Source organism: Ixodes scapularis, unplaced genomic scaffold (genome assembly GCF_016920785.2).
Source record: "Ixodes scapularis isolate PalLabHiFi unplaced genomic scaffold, ASM1692078v2 PGA_scaffold3__209_contigs__length_174095766, whole genome shotgun sequence".
Lineage (NCBI taxonomy): Eukaryota > Metazoa > Arthropoda > Arachnida > Ixodida > Ixodidae > Ixodes > Ixodes scapularis.
In genome coordinates, this window is record NW_024609868.1 from 35,952,097 (window position 1) to 35,972,357 (window position 20,261).

General features: G+C 47.0%; 1 protein-coding gene across 1 annotated transcript in view; it reads right to left on the bottom strand.

The window, feature by feature from the left end:
- Positions 1 to 19,969, bottom strand: part of LOC120839169 — a 58,198-nt gene extending 38,229 nt beyond the window's left edge. Inside the window, exons 1-2 of the mRNA XM_040209421.1 lie at positions 19,847 to 19,969; positions 8,927 to 9,081 (exon numbers count right to left, since the gene is read on the bottom strand). Coding sequence (XP_040065355.1) covers positions 8,927 to 9,081; positions 19,847 to 19,969 — 278 coding nt within the window. The remainder of the gene's footprint in view (positions 1 to 8,926; positions 9,082 to 19,846) is intronic.
- Positions 19,970 to 20,261: the final 292 nt, after the last annotated feature.

A 20,261-nucleotide genomic window follows, 5' to 3' on the forward strand; every position in this document is an offset into this window, starting at 1 on the left:
GGTGAAGAAGTTTGGTGCACTTGCCTTGGTGCCGAGTGGGTGTCCAAACCCAGACGAGATCTCCAATAGCGTAGGAAACCTGGCGATGGCTCTGGTCATAGCGTTGACGTTGGCGTTGTTGAGAAGAGGCTGTGCGTAATCGTGCTATTTGGCGGGCTTCTTCGGCGCGGCAGACAAGTTGTGCAACTGTGGGTTGGAGTTTTTGTTCGGTAGCACTATATGGCAGAAGGTTGTCGAGAAAAGTTGTTGGAAAACGATGGTGCAGAAGGAAAAATGGAGAATAGCCTTGGGTATCTTGGATTGCAGTGTTATATGCGTAGGTCACAAAAGGAAGCACGGAATCCCATTGTTGTTGGTCTGACTGTAGATACATAGACAACATATCAACGATTGTTCTATTAAAACGTTCAACCATGCCATTCGTCTGGGGATGATACGCTGTCGTTGGTTTGTGTACAGTTTGGCACAGATGCAGAAGCTCCTGAATGACGCGGGAGAGGAAGACTGTTCCACGGTCACTGATAAGGTGCCTGGGAGGGCCGTGGCGGAGAATTACTTGTTTTAAAAGAAAAGCAGCAACGTCTTCAGCGTCTGCGGTACGGAGAGCGGAAGTCTCTGCATAACGAGATAAATGGTCCATCGCCACAATAATCCAGCGGTGACCAGCTTGAGTGGCGGGAAGTGGTCCCAGGAGATCGATTCCGACTCGTTCGAATTGATAACGCGGTGGTGTAAGAGGTTGCAGGAGTCCAGCTGGTGCTTGGGTTGGTTTTTTACGTTGCTGACATTGTAGGCAGGATGTGACATACTTAAAAATGTCACGGTACATTCCTTTCCAGTAAAATGTGTTTCGAACGCGCATGTATGTTTTAAAAAATCCCATATGTCCAGCTGTGGGGTCATCATGTAGAACGCGCAAAATATTCGTCCGGAGGTGTTTGGGAACAACAAAGAGTAATTCGGGCCCCTCGGGGTTATAGTTACGACGATAAAGTATGCCTTCTTTCAGTGTATAAAGACTGCTCAAACGCTGTTCTTGGCGTGTAAGATGAGCCTTTTTTAGGCATTTGAAAACCTGTTGTAAGTGGGAATCTCTTCGCTGCTCAGAAGCAAAATCTAATGTGGATGTCAAGGAGATTGCCGCGATTGGTGGATTATGATGTGTCGCATGTGCCGTAGAAACAGGATTTCTCGATAAACAATCTGGGGCTTCGTGTTTTTTGCCAGATTTATAAAATACAGAAACGTCGTACTCCTGAAGCTTTAGTGCCCAGCGTCCGAGTCTTCCAGAAGGGTCCTTTAGATTCGATAGCCAGCACAAGGCGTGGTGGTCAGTGATAACTTTAAATGGTCGCCCGAATACATATGGCCGAAACTTTTGTATTGCCCAAACCACGGCGAGACATTCTTTCTCTGTAATTCCGTAATTCATTTCAGATTTGGATAGCGACCGGCTGGCGTACGCGACAACATGTTCCTTTGAGTCACAGGTTTGAATGAGGATGGCACCAACTCCGTAGCCGCTAGCATCGGTGTGAATTTCAACCTCACGAGACGGGTCAAAGTGAGCCAGAACAGGCTGTGTCGTTAGTGCCGCTTTGAGGGAAAGAAACGCCTGCTCTTGGTCTTGGGACCACACGAAAGGGACATTCTTTTTTAGGAGGCGCTGCAACGGTTCGGATAAATCAGCAAAGCCGCGAATGAAACGTCGAAAATAAGAACACAGACCAAGGAAAGAGCGCAAAGCTTTTAGATGTGTAGGGCGAGGAAAATGTGTGACAGCCAGGAGCTTTTCTGGATCGGGGGATATTCCCTGACGGCTGACTACATGGCCAAGGATTTGTATTTCCGTATTACCGAAGGCGCATTTCTTTAAGTTGAGTTGTAAATTTGCTTTACGGAAGCATTTCAAGACCAAAGTAAGGCGGGAGAGATGTTGTTCAAAGGTAGATGCGAAAACTACAACATCGTCAAGATAACATAGACAAGCTGTCCAGCGTAGGCCGCGAAGTAGAGTGTCCATCATCCGCTCAAACGTGGCGGGCGCATTGCACAGGCCAAAGGGCATTACTCGAAACTGGTAAAGACCATCGGGAGTTACGAAAGCTGTTTTTTCTTTGTCTTTTTCATCTACGGTGATTTGCCAGTATCCGGTACGCATGTCTATTGAGGAGAAATAGTTGGCATCATGTAAACGATCAAGAGCATCGTCTATTCGAGGAAGAGGGTAAACGTCTCGTTTTGTTATTTTGTTTAGACGTCTGTAATCAACACAGAATCGCCATGTACCGTCTTTTTTCTTGACGAGCACTACAGGGGAAGACCATGGGCTCGAGGATTCCTCAATTATGTTTTCTTGGAACATCTTGCTTACGTGTTCTTGTATAAGGAGTCTTTCAGAGGAAGAGACACGATAAGGACGACTACGTAGCGGCCTATGATCGCCGGTGTCGATCGTATGTCGGACAACAGAAGTTTGACCTAAGTGAGGATAACTGATATCAAAGACATCCACGAAAGAACATAGTAGACTGTAGAGCGCATCCTGTTGATGACGTGGAAGACGAGTGTTAATAGTTTTCCGGAGTAAACTTAACGCTTCCTGATCGCGGTGAGAGGAGTGAGGCTTCATCTTTTCATCAGTGACAGCGCCGATATATAAGAAATCATTCAAACTTGTTCTCGAAACGCAGGTTCCAGCTGGTAGAACTTGACAAATTTCAGTAATATTTGCTAACCAAACAGTGGTTCGATTATTTTGTGACTGTGCGAGTACGGTAGGCAAAGCTAGACCTTTCTGCAACAAAACTTCTCTGTTTGGTTCGAGCAAATATGTAGAGTCATTGACGTCGGCTTCTAATTCGATGAGTGCTGCAGTCAATGGTGGAATACGAGTATGAGACGTTGCACGAAAATTAACGTAGGGGCGAGAAAATGGCTGGGAGTAAGGTATTGGATCGCTGAAATAAATCGATTTAGTCGCGCAATCTATAAGGGCACGTCGAGTGGCTAAGAAGTCCCATCCTAAAATGATGTCATGGGTACAGCTAGGAAGGATAACAAAGCAATGTCTGTGAGGTTCATTTTGAATGGTGAGTTCGACGGAAACGATTCCAAGAGGATTAAGTAAAGTCGCATTCGCACTGCGAAGAGTGCCACCGTTCCAAGGAGTACAAACAAGTCTAAACATTTTGCGTACGTCTTCACGAATGATTGAAATGGATGCTCCAGTGTCAACAAGTGCCTTGAATTTTACCTTCTTAATGAAAACGTCTAATAAGTTGAATGTTGGCGGAGTCGGTGGGGGATGTCGAGGAAAAACAGAAGCAGCTGGACCCCCTTTCGCTGCCTCTACTAGTTTTCCCCATTGACGAACGACTTGGGAAAGGTCTGGTCAGTGCGTAGAGGAGAGCGGCGTCGGTATCCGGGAGAAGGGCTTCGGTCTCGAGCATTGCGACTGGAGGGTGATACCGATCGTCGCTGGTACCTGTGTGGGAGCTCGTCGTCGTAATCGTTGTAAGAGGGCGGTTGGTTCGTGCCATAGAAAGTGGACGGGCGGAAATCAGGAGTCCTTCTTGAAATATCCGATATGCGTCGGCGACAGAAACGGGCAATATGGCCAGCTATCCCACAATAAAAGCACGTCGGTCGACGGATAACCGGGTAGTAGGGCTGTGACCATGGGCGTTGTAGTCCCGAGTTCTGGAAGTATCTTGACTGTTGTGGAATCTGCTCTGCCTCGAAGGTGTAACGTTGTGCTGAGGTCGTAGCACATACCGTCTGAGCGGGTGGAGCTCCTGATTGCGCCAGCTCGGTGCGAATGAGAGCTCGCAGATTATCCGGCGTGGGGCTCGATGAGTCGTCTTGCTGATGGTGGCAACCACGCGGAAATAGCAAGGCAAGCTCCTCCTTGATTATTTTTCGAATGATGGTAGTAAGGTCCCCAGTGGAAGGGACTCCGGAGGACGGTACACAATTCTGAAGTCGGTGGACGGCCTCAGGGCGAGATATGCGCCTATTTCGAAGCCCTTCCCAGCGCTGACATTCTTCCTGGACTTCTTTCACAGTCCGTGGGTTTCGTGACGTCAGCATGGTGAAGGCGTCCTCGGCGATTCCTTTCATTATATGGCCGACCTTTTCTGACTCGGGCATGGCTGCGTTAACGCGTTTGCACAGCGCGAGGATGTCTTCGGTGTAAGAAGTAATCGACTCGCCTGCAGTCTGGGCTCTTGTAGCAAGTCTATGCGTAGCATCTTCTTTGCGGCTGACGGGACATCCGAAAACATCCGACAGGTTCGCTTTGAAGGCATCCCATGAGGAGATTTTGTCTTCATGGTTATCGAACCACACTTTAGCTGTGTCTCGTAGATAAAACACCACGTTTGCGAGCTTGAGAGTGTCGTCCCATGCGTTGTGGGTGCTTACTCGTTCGAAGCTTCGCAGCCAGTCGTCAACGTCGTCGGTGCCGAAGCCGGCGAACGTCGGAGGGTCCCGTTGGCGATAGGGCACTGAGCCAGGGCGGAGCGCCGGAGTGCCTGCCGCTTCACCTTGTGACATGGCCAGCGCAGGGGGCCGTTGGTGGCTTCGGAGAAGCGTGGTGATTAGCGTGCGGAGAGGTGAAGAGGAAAGACCCGCACCTCCACCACGATGTCACGATGGAAATCAAAAGCAAGGACAAGAACGGTCCGTTTCAGCCTCGATCTTTTAGTCGAACTGCCCGCCCCAGCTCGCGCTGGAGCGAGCCCCATTGCCAGCGGCCCGATAAAGACGGTCATCGTCGTCTTCTTCGTAACATTCGATGTCACGATGGAAATCAAAAGCAAGGACAAGAACGGTCCGTTTCAGCCTCGATCTTTTAGTCGAACTGCCCGCCCCAGCTCGCGCTGGAGCGAGCCCCATTGCCAGCGGCCCGATAAAGACGGTCATCGTCGTCTTCTTCGTAACATTACCCCCCCGGTGTGGCGGCGGTCGTCCCGACCGCAAGTACAGATTAGGGTGTGTTATGGTGTGAATGGTTGCAAGTAGGGTTTCATGCGGGCGACGTGTACGGTGTCGGTGGAAGTCCGGCGAAGGTCAGCCGTTGGTTCGTGAAGCGTCACTTGATATGTGAGGTCTGATAACCGTCGAGTGACGCGGAAGGGCCCGGTGTACCGGTGAAGAAGTTTGGTGCACTTGCCTTGGTGCCGAGTGGGTGTCCAAACCCAGACGAGATCTCCAATAGCGTAGGAAACCTGGCGATGGCTCTGGTCATAGCGTTGACGTTGGCGTTGTTGAGAAGAGGCTGTGCGTAATCGTGCTATTTGGCGGGCTTCTTCGGCGCGGCAGACAAGTTGTGCAACTGTGGGTTGGAGTTTTTGTTCGGTAGCACTATATGGCAGAAGGTTGTCGAGAAAAGTTGTTGGAAAACGATGGTGCAGAAGGAAAAATGGAGAATAGCCTTGGGTATCTTGGATTGCAGTGTTATATGCGTAGGTCACAAAAGGAAGCACGGAATCCCATTGTTGTTGGTCTGACTGTAGATACATAGACAACATATCAACGATTGTTCTATTAAAACGTTCAACCATGCCATTCGTCTGGGGATGATACGCTGTCGTTGGTTTGTGTACAGTTTGGCACAGATGCAGAAGCTCCTGAATGACGCGGGAGAGGAAGACTGTTCCATGGTCACTGATAAGGTGCCTGGGAGGGCCGTGGCGGAGAATTACTTGTTTTAAAAGAAAAGCAGCAACGTCTTCAGCGTCTGCGGTACGGAGAGCGGAAGTCTCTGCATAACGAGATAAATGGTCCATCGCCACAATAATCCAGCGGTGACCAGCTTGAGTGGCGGGAAGTGGTCCCAGGAGATCGATTCCGACTCGTTCGAATTGATAACGCGGTGGTGTAAGAGGTTGCAGGAGTCCAGCTGGTGCTTGGGTTGGTTTTTTACGTTGCTGACATTGTAGGCAGGATGTGACATACTTAAAAATGTCACGGTACATTCCTTTCCAGTAAAATGTGTTTCGAACGCGCATGTATGTTTTAAAAAATCCCATATGTCCAGCTGTGGGGTCATCATGTAGAACGCGCAAAATATTCGTCCGGAGGTGTTTGGGAACAACAAAGAGTAATTCGGGCCCCTCGGGGTTATAGTTACGACGATAAAGTATGCCTTCTTTCAGTGTATAAAGACTGCTCAAACGCTGTTCTTGGCGTGTAAGATGAGCCTTTTTTAGGCATTTGAAAACCTGTTGTAAGTGGGAATCTCTTCGCTGCTCAGAAGCAAAATCTAATGTGGATGTCAAGGAGATTGCCGCGATTGGTGGATTATGATGTGTCGCATGTGCCGTAGAAACAGGATTTCTCGATAAACAATCTGGGGCTTCGTGTTTTTTGCCAGATTTATAAAATACAGAAACGTCGTACTCCTGAAGCTTTAGTGCCCAGCGTCCGAGTCTTCCAGAAGGGTCCTTTAGATTCGATAGCCAGCACAAGGCGTGGTGGTCAGTGATAACTTTAAATGGTCGCCCGAATACATATGGCCGAAACTTTTGTATTGCCCAAACCACGGCGAGACATTCTTTCTCTGTAATTCCGTAATTCATTTCAGATTTGGATAGCGACCGGCTGGCGTACGCGACAACATGTTCCTTTGAGTCACAGGTTTGAATGAGGATGGCACCAACTCCGTAGCCGCTAGCATCGGTGTGAATTTCAACCTCACGAGACGGGTCAAAGTGAGCCAGAACAGGCTGTGTCGTTAGTGCCGCTTTGAGGGAAAGAAACGCCTGCTCTTGGTCTTGGGACCACACGAAAGGGACATTCTTTTTTAGGAGGCGCTGCAACGGTTCGGATAAATCAGCAAAGCCGCGAATGAAACGTCGAAAATAAGAACACAGACCAAGGAAAGAGCGCAAAGCTTTTAGATGTGTAGGGCGAGGAAAATGTGTGACAGCCAGGAGCTTTTCTGGATCGGGGGATATTCCCTGACGGCTGACTACATGGCCAAGGATTTGTATTTCCGTATTACCGAAGGCGCATTTCTTTAAGTTGAGTTGTAAATTTGCTTTACGGAAGCATTTCAAGACCAAAGTAAGGCGGGAGAGATGTTGTTCAAAGGTAGATGCGAAAACTACAACATCGTCAAGATAACATAGACAAGCTGTCCAGCGTAGGCCGCGAAGTAGAGTGTCCATCATCCGCTCAAACGTGGCGGGCGCATTGCACAGGCCAAAGGGCATTACTCGAAACTGGTAAAGACCATCGGGAGTTACGAAAGCTGTTTTTTCTTTGTCTTTTTCATCTACGGTGATTTGCCAGTATCCGGTACGCATGTCTATTGAGGAGAAATAGTTGGCATCATGTAAACGATCAAGAGCATCGTCTATTCGAGGAAGAGGGTAAACGTCTCGTTTTGTTATTTTGTTTAGACGTCTGTAATCAACACAGATCAACACGGCGGTTTCGGTTGTAAAACCAATCAACCTGATTGAATGTTGTAGATATGTACTATCTCTTGGCTCATTTTATAGCTACTTATATATTTGTTTTGTGCGCTCCATAAACGGTGAAATACTACGAACGAGTTCTGTTTCGTGAACTGAATAACTTATTTCATGACTCTGGAATGAACTATCCGTACACGGGTATACAGGGATGCCAAGTCCTTGTTCATCCCATTGTCTTCAATTAAACAACAAGGAATTCCTTCTTTTCGACTAAATTTAATTCGGTTGAACGGCACCTTCGGCTCTTCGACTCCACTGGTTATTTTGTCTTAACACGGAATGTGCTTCGTGGGTCGTTTGTATGAAAAAATTATGATGAACGAGCGTCATGAACGAGGGTCATGGACAAACGTTACACGAGATAAGAATTAGAAATGTATATTAAAAAACGAACAGGAAATAACAAAATAAGTATGTGATTTGTGCTGCATACATTATATGTGCTCCCTTCAACAGCATGATCAACTTTGTGTAATTTTTTACCGTATCGCGCACTGCATCGCCCAGTCTAAAAGAAGGACGATATAAAAACAGGTCATATCGCTTTAGTTTATGAAACAAATAAGGGACACTGAAGACAACACAGACGGCACAGGCTTGTCTCCTATGTCAGTCAGGCTTTCGTCTTTCGTAATTTGTCAAAAACGCGCTTAAGCATCCTAAAAGATTCCGTTTAACTTGTAAACTTCGGATGCTTCTTTATTTGCACCTTTTTCTACATAAATATTCAAAAAGAATATGGTTAGGCCGGATATGGCACCTAACCATATCCGGTTAGGTGCCAGCAACGGAAGTTGACAGGCGCCGACTGGCAGCCAAACACTGACGCAGCGCTCGTCTGCTTACTGAATGGACATCAGTGCCAGCCGCACCTCTTCCTCGGCCGCCTCCGCGTTACTTCCGGAAGGTGTAAAACATCGCGTGTTTAGACACACAGGGGCGCTCTGATCCGTGATACGAGCGCGCTCCGGACTTCCTGCCAGGAGAAGGAGCTCAAAACGAAGCGACATAAAAGCAGAAAAAATTAAGAAAAAACAAACTCCTTAGCTGCAACGGGTGTTTGGTTATTTTTGCCGCGAGCTTGCGCCAGGGCTACACGCATCATGGCTGGGGGCTCTGCTTGGCGCTGCCGCGTTGCAACTGCTCTGTTTCCCGCACGCCCCCGCACGCACGTCTTCACGCACACAGGCCTACTGCGTCTCACACTCCAAAAAAAATCTGCGGTAGTTGCATTTACACTGAAACAGCAGAACATTGCACCAACAAGTGAGGCATTCACGCGGAGCTCTCACGCGCTTACCCTGCACGAGGCCGCTTCCCGTCATCCAGTCTTCATGCGTGTGTATACGGTTTTTCTGTACTAACAAATCATATTCTGTGTTATCCCTGCCTTTGCCACGATAGGACGGCAAAGGGACGTCTTTCTTAACGGTACTCACGCTGAGCTTTGTCCATACTGAACCATAAATGGATATGTTCCATTTACTCCGGGACCCGTGCTAGTAAATCTGGTACACATATCCATACTGCCAAACGCTGGGTCCGTCTCATAGTTCCTGTACACTGAGTACCACGTCTCCTCGAAAGGAATGCACTGCAAAGATAAATCAAATAATAAATTAAAAGAGAAACACAAATAAAATATGTTGTATACCAGGGGTGCTAATAAGTTTTGCCTCCTGGGAACTCTCTTGTATTCAGCAATGGTACAGATACGTGTTATGTTCAAATAAAAGTTTCAAGTCTCTTTCTTCCAGGGGCATATCACGTTTTAACATAGCCCTCACTGGCAACGATGCACTCCCGCCACCGGTACTCAAGTCTCCTCGTTCAACCTTAATAGAATTAAGGAAGCTGTTGACGGAATCCAACGGCGCGCTGCAAGGGTGACCTCCTTGTCGGGCGCAAGCCGCGTGCCCTTCGGATGTTCATTCATCTTGGGAACAAGCCAAAAGGCTCATGACGCGGGTTTGGGCTGTAAGGTGGGTGAGGCAAAACATCTTGGAACTGTAGCTCCTCCAACGCGGCGTTATACTCTCGTCAACAGCCGCCCGGTTGACGAGACGCTTTTATTGGCGATGAACGCTTCCAGTACGATAATGCTCCATAGTGATCTTGGCGCGACTGGTTTAGAAGCACCCTTTTGAAGCTTCCATGATTTGAAGGGACCAGCGTGGTTATTACCATGGCAACGGGGACCGATTAGCCAATTGCCTTGCGGGGTTTTGGTCGTCAGTATGTTGGTATCGGTTTATGTCCGGCTAGCAGGCACAGAAGGCTATGACTTTATTTCATGAGGATCCAGTGACTATAATAGGGACTACTTCAGTGAAATGCGACGTACTCCTGGAAAAGGAGGCATTCCAAACATTCATTTGAATGTAGCATATTTCAATTTCATCGGGGAGCAAAGAAGATATGGCTCAGGAGGCAAAACATTAGTCAAACTAGTGTCGCCAAACCTGTTGCACAACTAAATAGATACTACGACGAAATTTTTGCGGTTATTTCTTTGTCTTTACGTGTTCAAGGGAGCAGCATCACATCGGAAACCCCAGCCTCTCGTTAAAAAAGGCTTCAAAGGGAAATTTAAAACGAAATAAACGATTAGAAATTGGCACCTGGTGAATGTTTCTTAGCCTCGTTTGTAATCTCCGTCTAGGAACATTGGCAGGTAGTGACGATGCCTGTCTGGCCTAAAACTGGAGCCTCACTGGTGCCCTGTGCGTGAAAGCATGTGCAGTGTGCGCGTCAACGTAGCTTTGCCAAGCTTGCAATTGCACGCACTTGCCCGCACGAGCAGAGACACGGCGGCGGCCAGATGCCCTGCTTTCAATCGTCTTGTCGACGTCAGCCTCGCCGCAGCTTTGCTCGTCCCGAGACAGGCTACGTTACGATTGCGGCTAATGTCACGTGCTCTCCGTTGGATGCTCTCCGAGCGCTTACAAAAGTGCGCCATTCTTAACGGGGGAAAAAAATACAGCCATGAGGTTCAAAATACAGATGTGAGATTGCCATCTACGGATATCATAGATCATATTCAGTCTGTTTCCAAACACGACGGGTATATTTAAAATTTCGGGGAAGTATCTTTTCAATGTAACTTTTGCATAGTGCGGAGATTTTAATTAAAGCAGATTTGCACTCTCCACTTTTAGAAACTCCCGCGCGAGTGTAGTACATCGCAATGCACTTGAACACCAAAACGTTCACCCCCCCCACCCCCCCCCCCCCCCAAAAAAAAAAGGTCCATGCCGGAATCTTGTTTAGGCGACCGAATCATCCGCGGACAAGCCTCAAGCATCGTCAAAGCATGTTCGCTTTGTACGTGTGTATGCTTCTGACATATCTGCATACATTTATTGTATGAATAATATGAAAGAACCTTCATAGAGCAGACATGTACAAGTTACTCAAAAAAATGTAGTGAAGTTAAGTTACTGAGTATTGGCCTCAAAAGTAATCTGAGTAGAGTAGAAATTACTCAAATAAAAAGTAATTGACAAAATTACTAATTACCGTACAAAATAACGAATTACTTTTGAAGTTACTTTTATATGTGTTTTTTATGGTATCGAGAAAGTACATATGTTTTGATCCATTAGTGAAAATGTGCTGGCCGAACATGAATCGGTTTGTTTTTTCATAGAAATGCTTTAATAGCTGGTTCTGCTTCTGCTTGCCCAATTTTTTTGTACTTTGTTTTTGTTGTTGTTGTTGTTGTTTTTGTCAAAGATGTACTGCGAATGCTGTTGAATATTTTCAAAAGCGATTGGTCAGAGAGATAACACGATGACGATCACGAAAGCCGTCTTAAAGCACCCATCAATATTTTTTTTCTTATTCGCTACAGCGCGATTCAGAAACGGGCATCGTCCCATTGAACCCATTTTCTATGCTTTAACCAGTAATATTGCCCAGTTATTTTACAGAAGATTTGGTGCCGAAATCCGGGAGCTCGTCGCCTCATCAGCGGCCCTTACCAGAACCGGAGGACGATCTGACGACATGGAACGGGTCAGAACAAAACGGACGGCTCGTCGCGCTCAAACAACCCGGCTACTCAATGAGGTCAGTACTGTATTTTCTAACGCAGCCTACGACCTGAAATACCTTTGATTGTTGCACGAACGATTGAGCCGCAGCAGCGAGGTGCTCAAGACCTTGAATCGGGAGTTGGAACAATTTGTGGCGGATGGAGATTTAAAGCAACAATACGAGAGCGTAATGAATTACGAAGACCAAGTGGCCACCGCTCTAGTGACACTGATGTACCACATTGACTGGCTGAAGTGCAGTCAAACAGTTGCGGCAGCTCCATCAACGTCTCAAACGGGAGAACGACATCGCGAGGAAACTCCAACGTTGGTGAAAAAGCTACCGAAGCTGCAGAGATGCTGAAATTTAACGGACATATCAGAGAGTGGCAGTCCTTCTGGGGTATGTCCCTCAACACCGTCCATAAAAATGCGCAACTGCGGAACATAGACAAGTTTCAATACCTGAGATCACTTCTCACCGGAACAGCTGCCAAGGCTATCGCTGGCATTCAAGCATCGGACTCTTGCTACTCCGACGCAGTGGAAATTCTAAAGGAACGATTTGGCGACACCAAGCTTATAATACAAGATCATCTAGCTAATTTTCGGACTCTGCAAAATGTCAAATCATCTAGCGACATATTCGCCCTGCGCAATTTATTTGACACGGTTCAGATCCACATCAGAGGACTGAAAGTTTTAGGAGTTGACACCATTTCGTACTCGGATATATGTTGTACGAGATTTTATTGAAGCGACATCGTTATGGAATACTACCGGCAGCAAAGCTTCGGTGGCCCAAGCACGTCGGCAACAACATTGGCAAGCGACGACCTAGACGGAATTTTGGAATATTTGACGGTCGAAGTAGAGATTCGAGAGAGGAGGCATGGGTTCAGACCGAGCTACAAAAGGCAGCGGTCGGTCTCCTGAACACACTCCAATACCACACTCTATACAATCAGCAGCAGTACTCCACGATCGTACGAAGCCGTCGCCAACAGATTGATTTTTCTGCGGCTCGCAGATGCACAAGAAGGAAGAGTGTGCCACAGAAAGAACTTTAGAAGAAAAGAAAAACAAACTCGCACAAGACTGGCGCTGCTACAGGTGTACAATGCGAGCTCACCAAGCTCGGAACTGCAGACGGCGTATATCGTGTGGCACGTGCAAAGGGAGGCACGCGACAACCATGCGCGACCCCCGCTGAAGGAGTGCAAAGGACAACGCCCAAGAGGAAAATTCTAAGGCATTAAATGCCTTCACTGCTGAAAGCATTAGAGGAAAGGAGAATCCCGCAAGACTTGATGTAGACATTCAGATAGTGGGTCGCCGGTAACGGAGCCTACATCTATGCGAGGGGGATTCTAGGTGGTGGGAGTCAAGGGACATTCGTTCGAGAAGACCTTTCTCGTCGATGTAAAATGCGGGTGCTTGGTTAAGCAAACCTAAACATTAACATCTTTGGATCAACCCAGCTGCGAAAGCAACAAAGACAGATCGTTGAAGTGAAATTGACGAGTCAATACCATCAGACAGAGTACGTCTTAGAAGTGGTGGAAGTACCACATATTTGGAACGACATCGAGAAGCTCCCAATAGACCTTGGATTTATAAGTCTCTGCGGGAAAAAAGCAAAACCCTCTCAGATGCGTGCCTATTTGCAGGAATCAACTCGGCTCAAGGTATCATTTTGTTGATTGGAGCCGACCATGCAGCTTTGGAAAATTGTCAAAGGAAAAGTCACCCGAAATGCAGACCAATCAATCATGGCTGTCAATACGCACCTTGGATGGACTGTGCAAGAACCGACGGAAGCATCGTGTTCCCTGACTAACCAGTCAAACGTGGTTGCGCGCGCACTTCGTATCGACGCACTTCAGAAAAAAGAAGAAAGAAGCTTTAGTAAAATAGATAAATGGGCTAGTTGGTACATCACTGAATGGAAAGCGCCGAATAAACAAGAACGAAGAAGGGGATAGAGACGAAGCGCTTTGTCTTTGTCCCTTTCTTCGTCCTTGTTTATTCGTCGCTTTCCATTCAGAGAGAAGCTCACAAGCATTTTGGGACATGCAGCACATTGGAATTTCAGGCACTATGGTCAAGTCAGCCTATGAAGACCAGGTACTCAAAAGATTTCAGGAATCAGTTCGTGTCAGCGAAGGACGGTATGAAGTATCCCTTCCGTGGGAAACCGACTTGACGAAGCAGCTTGACAATAATAGAGATCTGGCGGAAGCTAGGCTGCGTGGACTGGTCCGCAAGCTGCAGAAGGACAAGGTCCTTCTAGAGAGCCACGACAGCGGTATTCGTCAGTACCTCCAAGACGGTCACGCAGAAGTTGTTCCCGATGCAGTAGCAGATAACGTCATGAATGAGTCCGAATATCTCTAATGTATGCATCATCATGCAGTACTGGGAGAACAGTCTGTCACAGCGAAAGTGAGAATAGTTTTCGATGCGTCCTCACACAAGCAAGGACAAGACAGTATCAACTCTCATTTGGAAACAGTCCCTAAGTTGTCAGACGAGCTGCTGCAGATCTTACTGCGGTCCCGATCTAGGAAGGTTGCAATGACAACATACATCCAAAAAGTGTTCCTACAGGTTTCAATCAGGACGGAGGATCGGAATGCTCTTCGTTTTCTTTGGTTCGCGAGCGAACCGCAGACGGTTGGGGCTCTACCGCTATTGCAGGAATGGAGAATGACGCGCGTACCTTTTGGAACTACTTCTAGCCCCTTTTCGCTCACAGCTACGCTCCAGCACAACTTTAAACTATTAACAAACACAGAGAGTGCCGATATGTTGGCGAAGTCATTCTATGTCGATGACCTCCTCACTGGAGCCGCCAATGAAAATGACGCCTTTAAGATATACTCGAAAACTCAAGAAATTATGCAATCGGCTGGAATGATAATGAAGAAGTGGACATCGAACTACAAGGATTTACAAAGGCGCTTCACAGAAAGTGGCCACGAGATTCCTGATGGACCTGCAGAAAGAACTCCAGGAACAAAGATCCTTGGTGTGGTATGGAGCACGCTTGAAGACACCTTTAGGGCCTGTTCACCATGGAGAATAGAAGGGTAGGAGAGGGCATGACGTCAGCCGCGTAACCTCCACAAGCCATGCTCCCTTGACGCCTCGCCTCTTTCTCATTTTCCTCCTTACTCTCCTCACTTACCATGCCAACGTGACCACATCACGTGACCGTAGCTATCCTTCGTCTTGCTGTGAGGTACTAGAATACACCAGAGTCTAGCCTTCTATGTGATAAAACCTACCGGACGGAGCGCGCGCAAGCCTGCAAAGGGCCCTTCTACAATCAACCATTCATCTCACACGTGACATGTCACGCGCACCAATCGCCAGACAGAACTGCGGTCACGCTGGGCACAAAACCGTTTAAACTTTTTATGACTAGGCTTCACCAATATTGCAACGTGCCCCCTCCTAGTACTTCTAACCTCCTTGCTGTTCACACATACAGCGGAGCGCTAAGTCAGCGCTACGAGAGCGCTCCAAGAAGCGCTCATGTGGCGCTTCCTGGCGTGTGACTTTATTTTAACACAGCGCGCGATTAGCGCTTCTGTAGCGCCTTGTTAGCGCTCCAGTAGCGCCTTGTTAGCGCTTCAGTAGCGCCGTGTGAGCGCTTCAGTAGCACTTCTTGCACCGCGGTGCTGCGGATTAGCGCGTGCATGCGGTTCCGGTTCCTGTGGTTGGGTGTGCATCAGCAGCACTATACGATACTCTAAGCGCAGCTCATTTAGTGACTCTAAGCAGCACCATGGCGGATATGGGATGCTGAAATAGAAATGCGACAAATGCTCTTACATACGCGATTAGTGCATATGTCTGTGGACGGCTTAACGCCCAGAAGAGCCTTCTGGGTGCGCGAAATCTTTCGCCACCGAGATACCGACAGGTACCGGCGAACCTTGTTCCTAGGTTGAGGGACCGAGACACAGAGCTCTTTCGAAGGCGGTTATTTTTAACTGCGTGTCTTTGAAACCAGGGTCACGCATATCGAATAGAAAACGATGAGGTCGTACCCAATGAATTAGGCGCTCAGAGTCCATGACTCTGGAATTTGGATCGCCAGCGCGACCCTTAGCTTGGAGAGCGGCTGTTTTACTTCCTCTTCTTTCAATGCCAAAGGAAAAACAACAACAAAGGAATCGCCGAACACGCGCTGTTCCGCAGTAGCAAGCACGGCACAAGGAGTGTGAGAGCGCTAACAAAGCTCTTCTGTAGGGCTAACAGAGCGCTAACAAAGCGCTAACAAAGCGCTTCTGTAGCGCTAACAGAGCGTTACTGAAGCGCTAACCGAGCGAGATCACGCGCTAGGAAGCGCCACATGAGCGCTCCTTCGAGCGCTCACGTAGCGCTAACTTAGCGCTTCGCTGTATGTGTGAACCGGCCTTTAGGGTGTCACTAGAAACCTTCCTAAGTTTACTGGAGTCACGAGTCAACACTAAGAGGTTCATTCTCCAAGCATCGGCTCGAATCTTCCATATCATTGGTCTAATTGCGCCATTCACGATTCTGGCGAAAATTATCTTTAAGAAGCTCTGGGAACAAAATATATTATGGGACGCTGAGGTTCCTGTGGAGATCAGCAATGATTGGAGCACGTGGTGCGACGAACTTCATCAGCTTCAAGCACTCGCCATATCCCGATTCCTATTCCACGAATTGCGAGGATTAGAGCGGTCTACCTTACTGCATGTGTTCACGGATGCCAGTCCTAAAGCATACGGTGCTGCAGTTTACATTCGATCATCTGACAATGAAGGAAACGTCGATGCTCGTCTATTACTAGCAAAGGTTCGTGTTGCCCCACTCAAAAGGCAAACGCTCCCACGGTTAGAGCTGATAGGAGCACTCATCGGAGCTCGGCTTTTGAGGTACGTCCAGAAGACGTTTGACAGAGAGGACTTCATCTGCTACATGCAGACAGATTCTACGATTACTCTGAAGTGGATTCAAGGAAAACCGCAGCGTTGGTAAACGTTTGTCGCAAATCAAGTTGAAGAGATTCAACGGCTGACAGCAAATTCCCACTGCAGGTATTGTCCAGGAAAGGAAAATCCGGCCGATTTTTTCACTAGGGAAATTTCTGCCTAAAGAATGAAGGCTGCCCAAGCTTGGTGGGAAGGTCCAGTGTGGCTCCAGAGACCCATTTCTGAATGGCCCTACCACTGCTTTGAAGAAGCTCAGGTGGAGAAGGAAGATTGCATACCTGCTGCGGTGCTACCAGCTAGAATGAGCTCTTTCGAGTTGTTGTTCGATCTCCATTGTTACAGCAGTCTGCAGAAGGTAATCCCAGCTACTGCATGGATACCTCGTTTTACGAACAGCTGTTCAAACGAAAAGCTGTCAGCAAATCACCTCTCAGCGGACGAAGTAACCCGAGCAGAACTGTACTGGATCACACATGTTCAAAACACGGTATTCTCTGAAGAGATAGCTTACTAACAGAAAAACGGCAAGTAAATAAAAGCTAAAAGATCGCCGAGCTGAATCCGTTTCTTGATGACAAAGGAGCGTCGCGAGTAGGCGGAAGGCTCCCAGAGTTGCGTTCCACAGAAGAAGTAAAACATCCTCTCATTCTACCTGCCAACCACCGCCATAACGGAGTAGATAATCTTAAGTGCACGCATCCGAGTTCTACACAGAGGAGCTGCAGAGACACTAACGCAACTGCGCAAAAGATTTTGGCTTATTCCAGGCAAACAACTGGTATAGAAGAGTATACACAAATGCCCAACATGCTCTAGATATCGGCTCAAGCCACTCTCAGCACCTACAGCTTGTCTACCTGCTGATCGCATCGAGCCCACAAACCCTCTTGAGATAGTGGAAGTCGACTTTGTAGGCCTTCTTTATACCAAGAACAGATTCCGAACAAAGTTTTCATAGCTTTCTTTACGTGCGCAGTGACAAGAGCGGTCCACCTTGGAAGTCATATCAAGCATGTCTTCCCAGACCTTTTTATTAACACTACGTCGTTTTGTGGCACAAAGAGGTCTGCCAAAGGTCATCTACTCGGACAACGTTCTCACCTTTAAAAGGTTGTTTAAAGACATCAAGTAGGTATTGACAGCCTTACGCGCACCAGGACGTTCAAGATTACGTTGCCCACAACCAGATATCCTGGAAATTTAGCGCTGAACGGGCAGCCTGGTGGGGAGCTGTTTGGGAGAGGATGTTTCATAGAGTGAAGTCCTGCCTTAGAAAGATTGTTGGACGAAGTTCACTAAACTTCGAAGAGCTCACCACTGTGGTACGAAAAGTCGAGGCTGCGGTGAACTCACGACAGGTGACGTTTATGCATTGAGAGCACGACCAGCCAAGAGCCTTAACTCTTGCTCATTTCTCGATCGGCAAGCGACTCACAGCATTGCCGTTATCCAAAAACGCCGAGGCGCTACAACGAAGGGCAGACGAACTCTCAAAACGCTGGAACTACCGACAACTACTAGGTGCACAGTTTTGGAAAATATGGATGGCCGACTACCCTCTGCAGCTTCGTTCGGCACATCATGCGAAGTCACAGGAAAATAATGATCTAAAGGTCGGAGACATCGTAATTATTCATGAGCCAATGCGTCCTAAAACGATGTGAAAACTGGGACGGATAACGGAATTGCATGCAGGTCGGGATTTTCTCGTTCAATCATGCGACTTGTATTTGGCAAGTGAACAAATACTACGACCGCCAGTACAACTGCTTCATTCACTCGAGGTGCCTCGTTGTCCCCTTGAGGCGGCAGCCTGTTGAATATTTTCAACAGCGATCGGTCAGAGAGAGAATACGACGACGATCACGAAAGCCACTTTAAAAGCACGCATCCATTTTTTTTTTTGCTTATCTATTACAGTGCGATCCAGAAACGGGCATCGTCCCATTAAACCCATTTTCCACGATTTAACCAGTAATATTGTTCAGTTATTTTACAAATGCATCATATCTACTTTGAGGTTTAGCACTGTTTGAACTTGACTTTTTAGAGAGTGTTGGCTTGTTTAAAGTGTTGCGTAAAGTACATCTAAACAGTACTTGAAGTAAAGTACAAAGTAAATTAGAGGTTATGTACTTCAAGTAAAGTAGTAAGTACGTCGGGTGCAATGTACTTGAAGTAACGTACTATAAATACAGTATATTTCAAGGCAAAGTACAAGTGCTTTTACCGCAATCTTTCATGACGCCCTTTCTATTCCTGTGTTCTTTTTTTTTAATAGGTATGCACTGCTCCAGGGGTAGTCGGAGGTGTATCAGTTTTTACAGAAATGGCAACAAATAATGTACAAAATCAAGTCGCCACAGAGTAGTTCTTTTACTCTCGCTGACCAACTATTTGACACTATCAACTTATAAGCCACTTATTTGTGTCGGTCTTATAGCCGCCATTACTTCACTTAGAGAAATGACCAGATGATGTCTCGAAAGAGCGCGTTTTCACACTACGATACGCCATTTTTTGTTTTCAAATTCGATGAATGTACATTGAAGTCGGGAGTTTAACTTTCCTCGAAAAGTACCAGAAAAAAAAACACTTTAGTAAAGTGCAAGTACATGCTCAGAGAATGTAAACACGTTGAGGGAATTACTAAGATTTCTCGAACGATCTTCAAATCTTTGAAGACCTGCATGTTCTAAGTTTTCGGAGGAAAGGCAACGCAAAACGATCACCTTTGCGTTGCCCTTTAGCACGCGATTCTTGAAGTACAGCACAAACTACGGGAGCACCAGATGAGCTTCTGAGCAGGCGCTGCATTTTGTGGGCTGTTTTGGGCGAAGATGCATTGCGTGCACCTCCTGTAGTGGGCGAAACTCGGCCTCTCTTGTGCCATATCTGTTCGCTCCCCGCGGCTCGTAGCAGTGTTGTTGCAGTGAGGGGCTCATGGGCAAAACAAACAATAAAATTGGAAAGTAAGTTGTAATTTGAAAAAAAGTTACTCGTAAAAATAATCAAGGTAAACTACTAATTAGCAAAATAAGAATGTAACTGAAAGTTACTAAATGACTCAGAAAAGTAGTTAAACTATAGTAGCTTCAGTAGAGTAGTTGAACTACGTACAAGAAGAGTGAAGAAACACGCCTTAGAGAGTGCCTGCAGGCTGCCTTTGTGTATGATGTATTAGGAGTAAAACCGCAGCTTCAGGGCGCGACGCCGCCCACCTTACTCATTGGCTAGACGGATCGAAGGTAAGCCGATGATTGGCGTTTTCAGAGCATTGCGGGTACGTATATACTTACAAAAATTCCTGAAAACGCAAAAAAAAAACCGCAAGATTAATTCGTTTACGTACTAGAGCAACGTTCTGGTACTTCCCAAGTGCTGGATTCAGCTCAGGATAGGACGGGCTGGCGCTGGAGCAAAGAAAGGCCGAAAAAGCAGTCGCTGCGAACAAACCGCTGAACATGGCGGACATAGTGCAGTCCTTTCACAAAGGCTACTTGTCCTGTGAATGCTACATAGTATATAGCAGTGCCGAGTTTTATGACCGAACTCAAAGTCACACTTTAATTTCTCTGTTCCATCGAGGCCAGGAAATGTAAAATGGTAATGAGCTGGTCAGAGTCTTTTTTCTTTCTTTCTTTCTTTTTTTTTTTTTCTTGTCGATGGAGCTTTTTGAACAAAATGTTTTTTGGCTTGAAGTCATAATTTTTTTTAGTTTTACTTTGAACAATGACCAGTTTAGATATTTTTGTGCGAGGCATCAG